The sequence below is a fragment of the Corticium candelabrum genome, chromosome 6 (genome assembly GCF_963422355.1).
Source record: "Corticium candelabrum chromosome 6, ooCorCand1.1, whole genome shotgun sequence".
NCBI classification, from domain to species: Eukaryota; Metazoa; Porifera; class Homoscleromorpha; order Homosclerophorida; family Plakinidae; genus Corticium; species Corticium candelabrum.
The window spans coordinates 2,400,543-2,416,566 of NC_085090.1; the positions used below are offsets into that span (position 1 = coordinate 2,400,543).

Consider the following 16,024-nt stretch of genomic DNA (forward strand, 5'->3'; position numbering starts at 1 on the left):
ATTGCCATAAACTGAGGTGGCTAAATCAGATTCATCAGTGTCAGAGTCGACATGTAAATCTGTCTTTCTAAGGTATGGTTTTCTTCCAAAGTTATGGTTTTCTCTCATGCGGTGTAGCAAACCACTGAAAGGCTTCTATGGTCGTCATGGTTGCTGCATTGTTGAGGTTTGTTTTTGGAAAGATGCTCTGGGTTTTTCTGCAATTCCAGGCCAGCTCTTCATATCCTGCCACCAGTTTTTGTTGGACACTGCCTTTATAGGTATGATTGGGTTGGAGAATATCCCCCCGCGTAAGTTCTCCGCTCCTCATCTCTCGCCTCTGTCTGTTGCATTTTAGCCACTTTAGAGACAAATCGTAGCGTGGCAGATAGATTTGGTGTTTGCGGAGGTACTGTTTATCGTACTCTGAGAAGAGTTGTTTGTGCAATTGTCAAAAATTGGACTGCCACTGTGATATGTTGGCCATGCTCAGATGATGAAGTAAATGTAGTATCAAGTGATTGCGGTTCAACACGGAGATTGCTGACACGTGGTCTATTGACTGAACACAACTCAAGACAAAACTACGCATGCCCGTACCCGTAGTTAGTATCCCGTATTGGGGAACGCCCACTACATCTCCCCCTTTTATAAGTCCAACCTTTGAGGGGGGCGACTTACTCTACCCGAACTCGTAATTACTGGACTGTCCATAATAGACGTTCTAGGTTCATGCACCCGTACACTACAGTCTGGTTTTTCTGAAGTCTCTGCCCCTTGCTGAACAGGTACACTACTCCGTGACACTGGTTGATCTTCACAAGGTACTTGGCTTTCTTTTGTTACGTCTTGAGACTGCTCTGTTGATGTTTGTGAAGCTCCTTCTTCTAAGGTTATTGGTCTCAGACTTCTTCTGTTCCTACGGACTTGCTTCTGTGGTGTGGTAACTATGTAGGACCTTGGACTAGCTGATGCAACTACCGTGCCATACTGGCGTTGATCAGGCACCCACACCTTCGTTCCCGGTAGGAGTACTGCAAGATCCTTTGCTTTATGGTGTTTGTCAAAATCTTGTTTCATTTTGTTCTTTGCTCTCTCTTCAGTATTTCTAAGAGCACTGAGATCTGGAACTCTCGGTCTCAGTTGGTCAGGAATCATTGGGACGTTCGTTCTAAGCTTCCTGCTCATTAGGAGCTCCGCTGGACTGAATCCATTGTGCAAGGGCGTAGATCTATATGACAGCAATGCCATATAGGGATCGTCTCTCTTCTGTAACAAGGACTTGATAGTTTGAACAGCGCGTTCTGCCTCGCCGTTGGCTTGCGGAAAGCCGGGACTGGATGTCACATGTGAAAATTGGCACTCCTTTCCAAACTGTCTAAAAGCTTCTGACGAAAACTGAGGCCCATTGTCGGAAACAACTATTTCCGGGAAACCGTGCCGAGCGAAGATAGACCTCAGATGGTTAATGACCGCTGGAGAGGTTGTAGATGAAAGTAAAGCAATTTCCACATACCGTGAATAGTAATCAATCACTAGTAGGTACGGACGACCACGCCATTCAAACAGGTCCATAGCAACTTTCTGCCATGGGTATGCTGGAAAAGCTGTGTAGACTAGCGGCTCAGCTGGATTTCTCCTTTCTCTCGCACACGTAACACAATTGGCGACTAAAGCTTCAATCTGTGTACTGATCCCTGGCCACCAAACAGCTTGTTTGGCCCTCTCTCTACATTTGGAAACTCCTTGATGACTACCGTGGAGCGTGTGTAACACTTCTGCTCTCATTGTGGGTGGAATGACTATTCTAGATCCCCTGAGAAGCAGTCCATCGTGGATATGTAATTCATTACGAAGGTTCCAATAAAGTCTGGACTCTCCTTGAAGTAGATGCGACTTTGGCCACTCGGTTGTCACATATGTCTTCGTTTGACTAATAGCTGTATCTTCATTCTGCAACACTTTGATCTCTTCAAGTCTCTTCTCTGATGCAGGTAATGTCTCAGAGAATAAAGACGTGAAGTGTTCGACTTCTTCTTCTACAATCTGGTCCACCTTGCTCGGAGTTAGGATTGGTTGTCGAGACAAAGCATCCGCAGTGACAAGCTCTTTCCCCGGTATGTGACGTATAGAAAACGAAAATCGGAAAAGACGCATTCGAAACCGTTGAATCCTTGGCGGGAGATCGTCCAAACCTTTGGATCCTAGCAGGGGGACCAGAGGTTTATGATCCGTTTCTATAGTAAAGTCTCTTCCAATCAGGTAATGCTGGAATCTCTCCGACGCCCAAGTTACAGCTAACGCCTCTTTCTCGATTTGCGCGTAGCGACGCTCTGTTTCTGACATCGATCGAGATGCATAAGCAATAGCCTTATATTTACCGTCTGATTGCTGCTGTTGTAGTACAGCGCCTAACCCATACGACGATGCATCAGCAGACAGAATAGTTGCCTGGTTTGGGTGGTACAGAGCAAGAACTGGTACCGTAGTAATCTTTCGTTTGATTCTTTCGAATGCCTCGTTTTGCGGTCCACCCCAATGCCAGTGACTCTTTTGTTGTAAGAGCGCACGTAGAGGCTCCGTGATCTCAGAAAGATCTTTCACATATTTGGCTTGATGGTTGACTAATCCCAAAAACCGTCTTAGTTCTGCAACGTTCTTTGGGGTAGCCATCTCAGTGATAGCACTGACTTTCTCTGGATCAGGCTGAATTCCTCCTTGGCTAACTATCTGTCCAATGAACTTCACTGACGGGACTGAAAAGACGCACTTCTGTTTGTTTAATGTAACTCCAGCTGCGCGAAGTTTCGTGAGAACTTGTCGAAGTCGCTGGTCATGTTGTTCTTGGTTAACCCCAAATACCAGTATGTCGTCAACCATACAAACGACACCCTCCAGACCTTCTAAAATCTGGGACATTCTCTTTTGGAAATGTTCGGGCGCCGACGTAATGCCGAAGGGTAGCCGGTGAAAACAGTATCTGCCGAAGGGAGTAATAAATGTAGTCAGCGGAGATGACGCTTTTGAAAGACGCACCTGCCAAAACCCTGAGTTGGCATCCAGTTTCGTAAAGACTTGGGCGTTTCCCAGCTGTGCTAATGTGTCTTCTACTGACGGAAGGATGTGTCGTTCTCTTCTCACACTCTGGTTAAGCTTTGTCAGGTCAACACAGATACGGACGGTACCGTTAGGCTTGGGTACCACTACCATCGGCGCGCACCAGTCTGTCGGTCCCTCCACTTTGGAAATGACGTCGAGTGCTTCCATTCTAGACAATTCTTCCTTGACTTTAGGCAAGAGGGGTATCGCAATCCGACGAGGTGTGCTCAAGGCAAATGGCTTGGAATTCTCTTTCAGGCATATGTGATATTCGTCGTGAAGGCTTCCCAACCCTTGAAAAACATCTGAGTATTCTGTAACAATGGATGGAACTAGCTTATCTGAACGCACAGACTCGATTCTAGAGAGTAGGTTCAACTTCTCAATAGCAGGTCGTCCCAGAAGAGGATTACTGAGGTTCTCCACCACGTAAACTTTATCCTCTACACTGCATTCTCCCTTTTGTAAGCGACAGACAAAATAACCAGTAACATCCAGTAGGTTCTTATTGGGACCGTGTAAATTCCTATCAGGTGCTGTAAGGGTTGTGTTCCACTGTTTGTTGAACCTGGAGAACAGTTTTGCCGGTATGACGGAAACGTCTGCTCCCGTGTCTATCTTGAATTGTACTGGTGTGTTTTTGATCAAAAGTGAGACCATCCAAGGACTACTACTACCAGGCGCAGTGAGAGCTCCGAGGAAAACCCCATTTTCAGTATTATCAGTATCAGAAACGACTTCACTGACGAACTTACTACGGCATTGTGCGCCATAGTGGCCTATCTTCTGACACTTTGAGCATTTGGCTTCCCGTGCGGGACAATTAGCCCTGTTGTGGCCTGGCGTACGCCCACACCGTCCGCAGGTTTCCTTGAAACTGGTTGTAGTCCTTGTCTCTGTTGGCTTCTTCTTACCCTTCTCAACGGCGCTGACATCCTTGCCCAGTGTGCCGCCCGTTGTTTCCTCTGAGAAATGACTGCGTAGCGTTTTCTGTTGTTGTTTCACTGCTTCTGACTGCCTAGCTGACACTACTGCTTTCTCCAGCGTAAGTTCATGGTCTAGCTGTAATCTTTCTGACAGTTTCAAGTCTCTCAAACCAACTACGATACGATCTCGAATGAGATCATCGTGCAATACGCCAAACTGACAGTGCTCAGCTAGAGTATACAGCGATGTTATAAACGCGTCTACTGGCTCACCCTCTCCTTGGGATCTCTGATTGAAACGAGCTCGTTCGTAGATAATGTTTCTCTTCTTTACGAAGTGGCTCTCGAACTTCACTTTTACCTCGCTATAGCTCTTCATCTCCTCTCCTGACAATGCTAGCAACGTGAGTACGTCCTCAGCCTTTTCTCCCATTGCGTAGACTAATGTAGAGACTTGTGTCGGACCTTCCTTCTTGTCCAGCCCTGTGGCTTCTCGGTACCGCTCGAATCGTTTGATCCACCTCACCCAGTCTTCTGGATGAGTAAAGTCGAAAGGCGTTGGCAACGGAAACGTCGAGTTCGCCATCTGTCACCATGTAGTATCAAGTGATTGCGGTTCAACACGGAGATTGCTGACACGTGGTCTATTGACTGAACACAACTCAAGACAAAACTACGCATGCCCGTACCCGTAGTTAGTATCCCGTATTGGGGAACGCCCACTACAGTAAAGAGCGTCGTTCAGGGATTTCAGAGACATGTTGGTTTAGAAGGTGGCATAGGAGCTTTAGATGGAACTTATATTTATATTTATCAGTTTCACATCAAACTTATATTTATCAGTCAGAGGAACAGGTTCAACTTAAATTGTGTAATGTCTCCTTTTCTTGGATTCAAGTTTTTCCTGGGAATCGCTTTTCTTTATCATTTTAATGTCTATTTCTTGGCTGTAACCATAGCATGCCTCCCGATATCTTTCCCACCCACTCTCTCTATTCAAAACTCTTAAACCCCCTTCCCCATAATTCAACCGAATTACAGCTAAATAGGAGGATAGCTCCAAAGTTGGAAGCGCAGAGAATTCTGACTTTGGAGCTATCCTCCATAAAATATTATTAAACGCCTCGTTCACATTTGATGTGCCGCCGTGTTAGCACTTGTTCAGTAGGTCGTCACTGGTGAGCTCCTCATACGCAGGCTTGATGATAGCTGCAATCGTTTCTGAGATGGCGTCATGGTGGCTGTAGGAGGAGGCGTTCTTATTGTATTTACATCATGTGTCCTCGCGATCTGGGCAGTGATGATGTTGCGGATTATTGTCCGTTGATGACCGATTGTAATATGTTGCCCAGATGGCTTTCTTCATCTGTTCTAAGCTCGCCTGGTTTTCTCTTATTGCTCTCCCATAGTATATTTGCAGTACTTTCATTACACCCAGAGTAAGTCTTCCTTTTCCATCCATTCCCTTTCCATCAGCCAGCTTCTTTCCTTTGTCGTCAGATTTTATTTTTTCCAGGCGAGCATACATTCTTTTGGACAAATGGTTTATGCACTCCAGCTTTTCTACCAAGAGGACGTGGCCATATGGGCAGAATCATTGATGCCTTTGATGGCCTTGCTGTCTCCATCTCCAAGGTATTCGACATATCTTGCTTGTCGTATAGCCACAGACCTCTTGAACATGTCATACTGGACACCTCCATCCCACCTGACGAACCGCTATAGTACTTGTGGAATTGCATATGTTTTGAAGCACTCATTATATTCTGCAGTGCCTTCTTTTTTTTCTGACACATGGTGCAGGCACGGCAGTATGAAGACTTGACGGATATGTCGACCACTTTTCCGGAAAAAATTGAAATCCGCGTGCCTACACAATGGAAAGATGAGTAGCCCCTCTTCCGCCAGGTTCCATCACCAGACACCCCAATGTCAACTGTACCGTCTGGATTTGCTTCGTAGAGGTGCCTGGTGTCGTCCACGGCCTTTGTCATGCTCTTCTCGTCTTCTTTGGCACAACGCCGAAGAATGGTCACGTGACCAGAGGAGGACGATTCCGACAAGGAACCTGGCATGTTCATTGTGCAACAGAAATGCTTGAGCGGTTCGAGTCCACAGCCAATCAGTCTCATAGCCAAAACCATGCGCCTATTGACGTCCATAGCACCACGGTTGATATTACTCGTGTGGCTCTGCTCTTTGTGTTTGCACTTCCGACACGTCAGCGTGAACTTTGACGCCAATACCATCTGTTGATCTTCGTTTTCAGACAATGAAATCTGTTCATGGCACTTGTTGCAAACGACTGTTGCTGCCAGAAACTCTGCTAACATGTTCATGTCAACGAGGCGGTAGCACTCGAGGCCGGAATGCGATGGTGAGAACTGCACTGCCGGCTTCTTAGGCTTGTTGTACTGATTTCCACGAAACCGATGTTTACGTTGGAACGACATGATAAGTACACGAATCGAAAAGAAAATATGGAAAGTAGAAAGAACGCGATGAAACAGCCGATACACGGATCTGACAGTATCTCATAGCGCATCGTCATTTATATGCATATAAACATCCCAGTGACGTCACAAGGTCGAAAGCCCGGGTATGGCTATGTATCTGCTTGTTTTCTGCTGTTTTTCGGCTTCCAACTTCGAATTATCGTAGTCGCGTGACTTCGCAACATGCCTCGCGGTTACAGGTAGCCGCATTCAAATTTTTTGGGACACTACTAACGAGATACGACGCTGATAGTTGCTCTGTGGCATAGGAGCTTAGATGGAACTTATATTTATATTTATCAGTTTCGTATCAAACTTATATTCATCAGTCAGAGGAACAGGTTCAACTGTCGTTAGTCTGGTCAGTGCACAAGCCTTACAGGATGGCTCCTTGGTGTCATAATACTTCTGCTGCTAATCTTGTGCTTTTGGATATCGTCTTTTACTCGGTGATGGCTCAGATGACGGAACACCACGTTCTTCCTCTATAGTGTGCCGAGTCAGAAATGTCCGCTAGTTTATCTTTAACAATCGGAACTATTTTTTCTGTTAAGTAGGATCGAACATAGCCATGTCGCAACATACACATGAATAGCTTTCCCAGGTGGTCAAAGACACAACCAGGCAAATTCTTTAGACAAATGCCATCGGAACCAGGTGCCTTCCTGATATTTAACTTCTTAACTACCTTGTCAATTTGCTCATCTGAAATGAGCAAGGCTTGTTCAGAAGGAACTACTCTATGATGACGTTATGATTAGCTTTGCTGCGCGTAGATTATATATGCCCTTGAAGTGATTTCTCTTGTTATCTCAAGGCAAATGTTAATTCATTTATAGATTGTGCATTAACAGCATTGGTTATTGTTGGTAGTATGGCTATGCTTTTCCGCTTTTGGGCATATTCAACTTTGCACTTTGTTTTGACAGTTTTATTTAGCAGTCGTACATTATACTGTTGGCATGATCCTTTCATGACCGTGTAGACAGATTTGTAGATCCAGTGGGAAAGGACTGACAGGACTTTTTACATCTTATTTGTTTTCAATGTCTGTGCAGGCTGAGCACCTCTGATAGGTAACTGGGTTGTCTCCATTCTCATACTTCAACCACATGCGTGTGTTTAAGTATAGTACTTTCGTTCTGTGTTATCCTCCTATCTGCAGTTGCTACTGCAACCGTTCGAACTGTTGGTCTCTTGTCTGAATCGATTGCTAGCTGTGCTGTTGTCATTCTACTTGACTATGACACTAAAGACGATGTTGACCCTGCAGATATTTGATTGCACGACTAACGGGATTGTCATGCATTAGACAAGGCGCATTTGACAAAAGGAAGCTGGTAAACTGATTGGATTGTGGCAGTGACAGAATAGAATTCAGTCGTTACTTTATGGTTACGGATACTACAGCGGTCACGGAGAACAGTATATAAATTTCATGGTCTTTACGTGTACCACAGTACTGAGGTGGTTGCACTAAATCTTCAAATAATCTGGTAACCATACTGAAAATAGCCACTGAAAATGGGTCGACTTGCAATGCTCCTACACGATATGGAAATGTTGGAATTGTCCGCTGTAGTCTGGGCAACAGCTGATATCGACGAATAGATGCAATAGAATGAAGATGTCCACTCACGTGATATTGATTCAGTGCACATGAAATTAGTTTACGGCGTATGCCATATGTCATAGTAAAGGTGTAACGTAGCTTGTACTGCCAAGATAGTCTCTATTAGTAGTGGTCGGTTTCCTACCTCGTATCTACTATACACGTGTCACTACTATACCGTGTACTCATTACATATACCTTTCTCTACTGTAGTTCTACGTTAATTGAACTATACGGCTCCAGTTTATGAAATATATTTCTCCGACAGACAACTTGGGGAACGCGAGACTCGTCCCGACATGGTCTGGGCCACGGTAGGAGGAAGAGGGAAGGAGTGGCATGCCTTGGGGTTAGGTGGTGGTGTTGTCTGAGTTATGTCTTGTAGACTTATTCAACACTTCGGCATCTGAGTCATCGTGAGTAGCAGGTTGACTTGAGTTGGTAACTCGTTCTTGTAGTAGGTGTGTCGTATGCATTGAAGTTACCTAGACTGAACTAAAAACTAAACTACTCACGCATATATCTAAACCTCTAATGTCCCGTATACTACTATCCTGTGTGCTACATCTCTTTTCTCAAACAAAAACTCCTAATATGGTAACTTCGAGTTAGCACTAGAACGACAGCTTTGACACTTTCGCTTCAAGACGTTCGTGCAGCAACTTTTCCGGAATCTCATCTCGATCCACTGTGGTATCCGACTCCTTCTAGAAACTTGGGTATAATAGAAGAACAAGTCGCAAGGACAACATGAGCGAATGCACCACTACACTGTAAAAACAAGTGTGTTGTTTTAACACACAAAGGCGTGTTATTTCCTTGAAGCCCAAAATAACACACTACACATGTGTTGTTTGCTGAGTGTGTTGTTTCAACACGCCCAACTGTGCTATTTCTACACTTCCAAATGTGTTATTTTAACACACAAAGGCGTGTTATTTCCTTAAAGCCCAAAATAACACACTACACATGTGTTATTTGCTGAAGGTGTGTTGTTCAACACGCCCAACTGTGTTATTTCTACACTTCCAATCTACTAAAAATTCTTTCACAAATTTGCTATTGATAGCCAACTGACTATAACACAACCTTCTATTTAAAGCAAAACAAACTGTTACAGAGTCAGCTACTAGTGTCCTTGTTGACTCGCAAGCTCATCCATTTCGTTGATCAGGTAAGCAGCGTAAGACCTCGTTCGTGTTGGTCTTGAACTTTTGTCAGCGACCCTCAAAAGGACATCTTGCATCAGGCACAAGAAAGAGTAATGTTCTTCTCGGTAGCTCACGTCATAGACATAGTAGATAGCCAATAACGTTGTCAGTGTCTTTGCCATAAGTTGTTCTGGCTCTGACAATTTAGCGACAAGGGTCTTTTCAGCACCGATCAGTGTGATGATTCTCGCTGCCCTTTCAACTTGTTCCAAAACAGTCACTGTTGGAGAAACTGTAAAAATGTCTTCTTCTCCATCTCCAGATGACTATAAATAAATTCAGAAATTAGTGTCTGATTTACTCGAGACACAGACAAGAAATAGAGCAGGCATATACACAATGTTATGCAGGTATGCAAAAAGAAAGGAAGGTGTGAATGTGATTGTATAAGTCCCCAAAACTAAAGAACATATATCTCAGCTATGAGTATTATTTCAATCTTTTATTTGTTACTATAAATTAGAATGACATTAGTAAACTGACAGACAAGCAGCCAGACAAGGAGACAAACAAACAAGCAACCAGGCAGGGAACAATGTGAACAGACAGACAGATATACAGTGTACATGACGGTACACACACACACACACACACACACACACACACACACACACACACATGCACGCACACACACACACACACACACACACACACACACACACACACACCACACACCCACCCAGACTCATACACACCACCCACTTACAGATTAAGCTAGATTTGTTCTAGACACACTCAGTAAAAACACCAACAATGCTTCACTCGTCCCTTTGGTTTTATAGCATTCTGCCTGTTGAGGTATATCACAGAACAGAAACTTAACTGATCAAGGCCACATCATATTGTTGCCAATTGATTCTGAATTTCAGTTAATTTTCTGTTATCTTACCTCAGTGCAGGCAAAATGCTACTAAAAACCAGAAGAATGAATAAAGAGTGGAGAAACAAACAAACAAGGAACAGTTTAGAAATCAATAGAAGAAAGAAATCAATAGAACAAAGATATAGTTCATTAATAGACAATGCTTTTATATCTAGTTGATGGACATTGAACAGTCCTTAGACTCAAGCATATATAGTCAATTGTTCTGTACTAAAATAGTGATGTAAATATGAGTGCTTTTAAATAGTTACACCTTTGAGACAGAAAGCATTCAGGCAGGCAGACAAGTAGTATTATTACAATACAACATCTCTACAAATGATTATTAGTATCCACAATTTGTAATTAAAAGAAAGTGCTTCATAAATCAAGTTCAAACATATCAATGTGTGGAGCACTCAAGCAGCCAGACAGCCAGAGATGCAAACAGACCTGCTGTAATCTACCTTTGCAAAAAGAACAGTAGTTACTTGTGTAGCCTGCTCTGTGTTAGATTTCATGTATTCAAATATTACATGTATATGGTTTTGACAGACAAGCAGACAAGAAAACAAACAGACATAGAAGCAAGCAGCTACACACATGCACACAAGGACACAGGCAAACAGACAGAGACACATGCAAGTAAACAGCAGGGTAAGCAAGAATGCGACCAGACAAACAAGCAAATGTGTAAGCTGCTAGACATGCAAAATGCACAAAACATAGACACAAACTGGCATAAAGGCAGCCAGGCAAGCAAGGATATAGACAGACAGACACGTGCAAAGGTAGTATATGGAAGTCAGGAGGGCTATTAGTTCTAGCTGGTTTAAATATCTTACATGCATGCAGGTTTCACCTTCATGTATCAAATGTATTTATTGACAGACAGACAGACAGGCAGCCAAACAAGGAATGATAGATACTGTACAGGCAGGCTTATTCAGAAATGCAGACAGCTATGTAAATTTTAATTAAAATATTCTACAAACTCTCAAAACTACAGATTCCTCTAGTTATCAGTGAGTTGTAGGGTATTACATTCAGAAAAGTGGATTGTTTACAAATATGTTAATTGTGACTGAATAGGTGTCATGTTATAACATGAGGAAGACCATGGACATACTACAATATTCTGCTCACCGTGATTTTCTTCATTATTGAATTGATTCCCTTCTTCTTCATTTTCAGAGACATGACTTCTTTCTCCATCGTGTGAACAGCTTCGACTTCTTCACCTATGTTGTTGGGCTCGCATCCCAGCACTTTCATCAATAAGTCCCATCTGCCCATAGCAACTAGGACCATCCCTTCTCCAGTGATTCGTTCAAATTCACTCATAAGCTGTATCATAAAACACGTGTCAGGTTATACAGAACTTGAAGTAATAAGTCGTGTTCCTAACCATTGGCTTTGATTTGAGACATGGAAACATTTGCATAATACTTTTGATCGACTGAGCTTCCTTTTCTATTCACTGCCTTCGAGGTAAGAAAGTTGTCTCCATTAGAGTGGTCAGTGCTTGTCTATTTGGTGTTTTGGACATGCATTCTGCTTTCATCTATGCAACATTTCTATCATACGAGACAATGTCAGATGACATAGATTCGTTGCTCGTGTCAGCATCATTTGCCACTAGACAATCATCAAGACGAGCCGATGAAGTAGTCCCTGCCCTTGCTTTCCTTCTGCCCTGGCCAGTGCTCTGAAAAGACTTTCTGGAATAGCTCCGTATGTTTCTAAATCGCTGTGACAGCTGAACCTTGACAGTTGTCTAAATATTTCATACATGCTACAATCATAATTGCATACTATAGCTAGCAACCAACAAGAACTGACCCATACTGGCTGTCCTTGCAACTTGTCTGCCAGACATGGATATTTTTCAACAATATCGCATGCCACACGCTGGTACTCAGATGGTGATGGGAAGCTACTATATCCCGCCATGAAGTCACTTATATATCTAATGAATGCTAAGCGATCCGTCCCATAGATTTTACCAGAAACAACAGCTTGCTGTATTCTTGCCGGATAAATTTTGGGAAACACAAATGGATCAGGAATAGATGCTGAAATCTTCATTTTCTTGGGAGGTGGCGTATCCTCTTGAACTTCTCTTTCTTCTTTATCAGAATCAGCAGCTGTTTCCGTCTCCAAACAACCAGGCACATCTAACATTTCATAGACATCTGAACTCTCTTCGTTTGGTGTTCCAACAGTACTACTAGTAGACAAAGTCGTTGATGAGGATGAACCTTCAATCCAACCCTGTATAGCCACACACACACAAGAGTAGAGGATGATATATTCTAGGAAATGAAATGCTCATGTAACGTTAATATGCATGCAGTTATAATTGCAATCATTTCAGTAATCGGTTGGTTAAATATCGCTATATGGATATACTGGAACGCGAGGCTAGCACACCCACATCCTCACGTATTATCCGTAATCACGTGACTCCATCACATCTACACAGTTCTTTCGTAGTAGAGCATCTAGCAAAATCAATGCACTTACAATGCAGAAATCGTCCGAAACCGCTCGTTTCAATCGAAGTCTGTCTCCCATAATAGGCAGAGCTGTCTTCAATTCTGCTTGGTCTTGAAGTAGGCTTCTAAGGGCCGTTCCATCGATTTCATTCTCTGCAGCAGAAACAAACAAGCCCGGCGACACTCAGTAACTAAACAAGCTTCACTACCTCTAGATACAGAGAAGTCTGCATCACGCACCTGCAAAAAAGGCTCGAACTCTTTCACTAAACGACCTCCTCGCTAGCCAAGCCGACACGCCTGCCACAGACATATCATCGAGATCCATTGCCGTGTACGTTAGCTCACAGAAACTGTCCTTTCGTTGTGGTCTTTCACGAGGTCAGCAGCGCGCGCTTTTTTGTTCAGCTGCGCAACAAGGCGTGTCTTCCGGGATCTCGTTTGTTCCGGAAGTGGAAACCGATAGTTATGGCTTCGTGTTCCATGTGCAACTACAGGGCACGGTCAAGCTTTGGTTTACTGAATCACGCTCGCACAGTTCATCAGCATCATCCCAATTTTGTTGTTCACTGTCGCCATGAAGGCTGTGGTCAGACTTTCAAGAAGTGGAAGAGCTTCAGCAAGGGCGTCACATGGGTCCCAAAAGTGGGGGGGCGCAAATTTGAAGCTGAGATATGTGACGTAATTCATGGCGTCATATATATTAAATTCTTTTTAATATCAACATTACAAAAAGTTTACTAACTATTGTAGAGGAAGACGTCTGTCACAAAGAGCACCAAATTGTGAAACAAGATCATCAATATTACTCTCCAGTTCCTTAGCAATGTCGCATTCGAAGCACATCAGAGCAAGGGACCGGAGGCGCTCGTCAGCCATCCTAGTTCGCAGCCATGATTTTAGTCGCCTTAGAGCAGAAAACGACCGCTCTGCAGTTGAAGATGTAGCAGGAATGCAGAGAAACAACTTGAACAGTTTGAAGACTTGGGGAAACAATTCTGTGCAACGGAGAGAAACAAACTGACGAGCAAGAGCACCTATGTTGCCGGTCTCCACAACGTCTTTAGAAAAGTGCAGTTTAGAATAATTGTAAAATACTCTTATTTCAGACGTGAACTGAGTGTTGTCAAAGTCACCTGTGTAAAAGTGTAATATCTCACTCACAAGCGACTGATCTGGCGCCGATAACGAGACTGACTCGGACAACAACTTCTCAATTCCACAGAACACACGGTAATCTTTGCTACAAAAGCGTCGAGTTAGGTCTGATACCATGATATCCAATAATTCATAATATGCTTGTCGATAACGTTCTTTTGGTGACAGTGGCTGATATTGGGTCGTGCTTCGTTCGTCAATTCGGTGAGAAGGTCGACGAGCTCGAAGGAGAGCTGGTGGAGTCAGGTTTTTTGCTTTACTCTCTTTCTCCGATGACTGCCAGAAATTCTCAAAACTTTCATTTGTTCTGAAACTTTGTAGAGTAGCAATGACGCTATCAGCTGATCTTTTTGCTGCCTGAAGATCTACGTTCTCTCCCTGCAGGTACTGGGATAGATGAGAGATTAATCCTAGTAGAGTGTCTAGAACGGACACATAGAAGAGAAAATTGAATGAAGATACAACAGTCAGTAAACAGTGAGCTTCACTTCCGATCGCAGCATCGTCAGAGAGTTCGTCCAGAGCAATCAGAATTGATGCAAACTGTTGCCTAACAGTATGGACTGCTGCGTGCCTGGAACCCCACCTAGTATGACATGGTCGTTGGAGTACTGCTTGCGGGCCCTTTCCTTCGTTCTGTCTTCGTTGCACATCTTGAAACTTTTCATGTCTCTTGGCTGATCCTTCAAGTAAATTATAGAGACTGGAAACAGCACCTAGAACGTTTCGCACATCTGTAACGTTCTCGCAGCTGTTTTGAAGACTGAGGTTCAATCTGTGGGCATGGCAATGCACATATCCAGCTTTCTTCTCGACCTCCTGAAGCCTGGTAGCTAAACCTGAGTGCTTCCCGCACATGCTTGACGCTCCATCATAACACTGTGCCCGTACCATAGACATTGATAGGCCCGTCTCAAGCAAAACTTGCGTCAGTTGCTGAAACAGACTTTCTCCGTCAGTACCTTTTAAAGGCCAAAATCCAAGAAACCTCTCCTCTACATTCAGGCTGTCTGTTACAAACCTTACATTGACAGACATTTGTTCTACCCTTGATATGTCTTGTGACTCGTCACATATTAGTCCAAAGAAGCCGCAGTGTTTGACAGCTGTCGTAATTCTCTTCTGAATGTTAGATGCAATGAGTTTCAACATGTCGTTTTGGCTTTTGGGGCTTACGTAGTGAAAGTTTCCTTCCAAATGGCGTTTTAAGTCAGGGCAGTACCGTGACAGATACTCAAGAAATTCCAGCAGATTTCCTCTGTTGTGAGAATCTTTAGATTCATCGTGGCCTCTCAATGGGATGTTTTGTCTTCCCATTAAAAAAATTACTTCAAAATTTTACGTAAATTGCGTCTGTTCAGCTCTACTTGTGTCTGGTAGGCTGTACTCAACTGTTGCATAACACTTCCTCTGGTTGCATCCTGCTGTTGGCTATTCTTCCACACTCCAACATTTGAAATATGACTCAAAGATTCCTCGTGACGCCTCATGTCAGCTACTGCTGACTTCCACTTCCTGAAACCTCTACTCACGAACGCTTGGTCTGGACAACCTTGTTTATCCAGGTTATGCTTTACTGTCAGCCGACAAGGAAAGCAGAACGCGGAATCCGCTGCAGGGCTGTACTCAAGCCAGCAAAATTGTGTGTACCAGTGTGGTTGAAAGGACCTATTACAAGTGCCAGATTTCGTCTGAGGAAATTTCCCATGCGGCAGTTCTTTTGCACAAGGTTGATACGGGCCATTGGTCACAGAACAAGCAGTTGGACCTCGGCAAGGATCAAACGCATGACACACAGAATCTTTCGGGCCAGATTCACTAGCAGTAGTACTAGTAGAGACAGTCACAGTCACGATAGAACTAGCTGTATCGTCGAACCTTGACGTACAAAAAGATGACAAAGACTTGGAGTGAGACGACTCTGGCTGCAGGGAAGTTCTTGATCTAAAAAATTGGCGTGTTACTTTTCCATTTCAACAATCCGCGATACGTTGTTAGTGGACCTTAGAAAGGTGGTAAGGAGTTTCTGTCCTTTCCGCTTTGTGTTCTTGTCGCTGCTGAGGCTGACAGAGCTGCTGCTGTGACAGCTGTCTCCCGCTGACATTTTCCGTATCCGGGTGCTTTAGCCTCGATTTCCAGGCAGTCCTTCATAGCAGTACTACATCTATGCTGAATCAGCTAATT

At 43.7% G+C, this 16,024-nt stretch overlaps 3 protein-coding genes across 6 annotated transcripts; all 3 read right to left on the minus strand.

Annotated features, from left to right (window-relative positions):
- Positions 1-525: 525 nt before the first annotated feature.
- LOC134180725 (uncharacterized protein K02A2.6-like) lies at positions 526-4,590 on the minus strand. Its single transcript, XM_062647911.1, has one exon. It carries the CDS (start codon positions 4,588-4,590, stop codon positions 628-630), a length of 3,963 nt encoding a protein of 1,320 aa, XP_062503895.1. The 3' UTR covers positions 526-627.
- Positions 4,591-9,085: 4,495 nt separating this feature from the next.
- On the minus strand, positions 9,086-15,037 carry LOC134181264 (uncharacterized). 4 transcript variants are annotated; one of them, XR_009970115.1, is made up of 5 exons: positions 12,923-15,037; positions 12,033-12,835; positions 11,593-11,961; positions 11,331-11,531; positions 9,086-9,588 (listed from the first exon to the last, which is right to left on the minus strand). XR_009970115.1 is itself a non-coding variant. In XM_062648508.1 (5 exons), the coding sequence occupies exons 3-5, from the start codon at positions 11,626-11,628 to the stop codon at positions 9,241-9,243; spliced, it is 585 nt and encodes a 194-aa protein (XP_062504492.1). In that variant the 5' UTR covers positions 11,629-11,961; positions 12,027-12,835; positions 12,923-13,650; the 3' UTR covers positions 9,086-9,240. The 4 variants fall into 4 exon arrangements, 1 of the variants encoding a protein (XP_062504492.1); XR_009970113.1 differs by having other exon boundaries at positions 12,027-12,835; XR_009970114.1 differs by having other exon boundaries at positions 12,027-12,835; positions 12,892-15,037.
- Positions 15,038-15,165: 128 nt separating this feature from the next.
- On the minus strand, positions 15,166-15,944 carry LOC134180726 (uncharacterized). Its single transcript, XM_062647912.1, has 2 exons — positions 15,844-15,944; positions 15,166-15,784 (listed from the first exon to the last, which is right to left on the minus strand). Exons 1-2 carry the CDS (start codon positions 15,942-15,944, stop codon positions 15,166-15,168), a joined length of 720 nt encoding a protein of 239 aa, XP_062503896.1.
- Between the last annotated feature and the right edge of the window lie 80 nt (positions 15,945-16,024).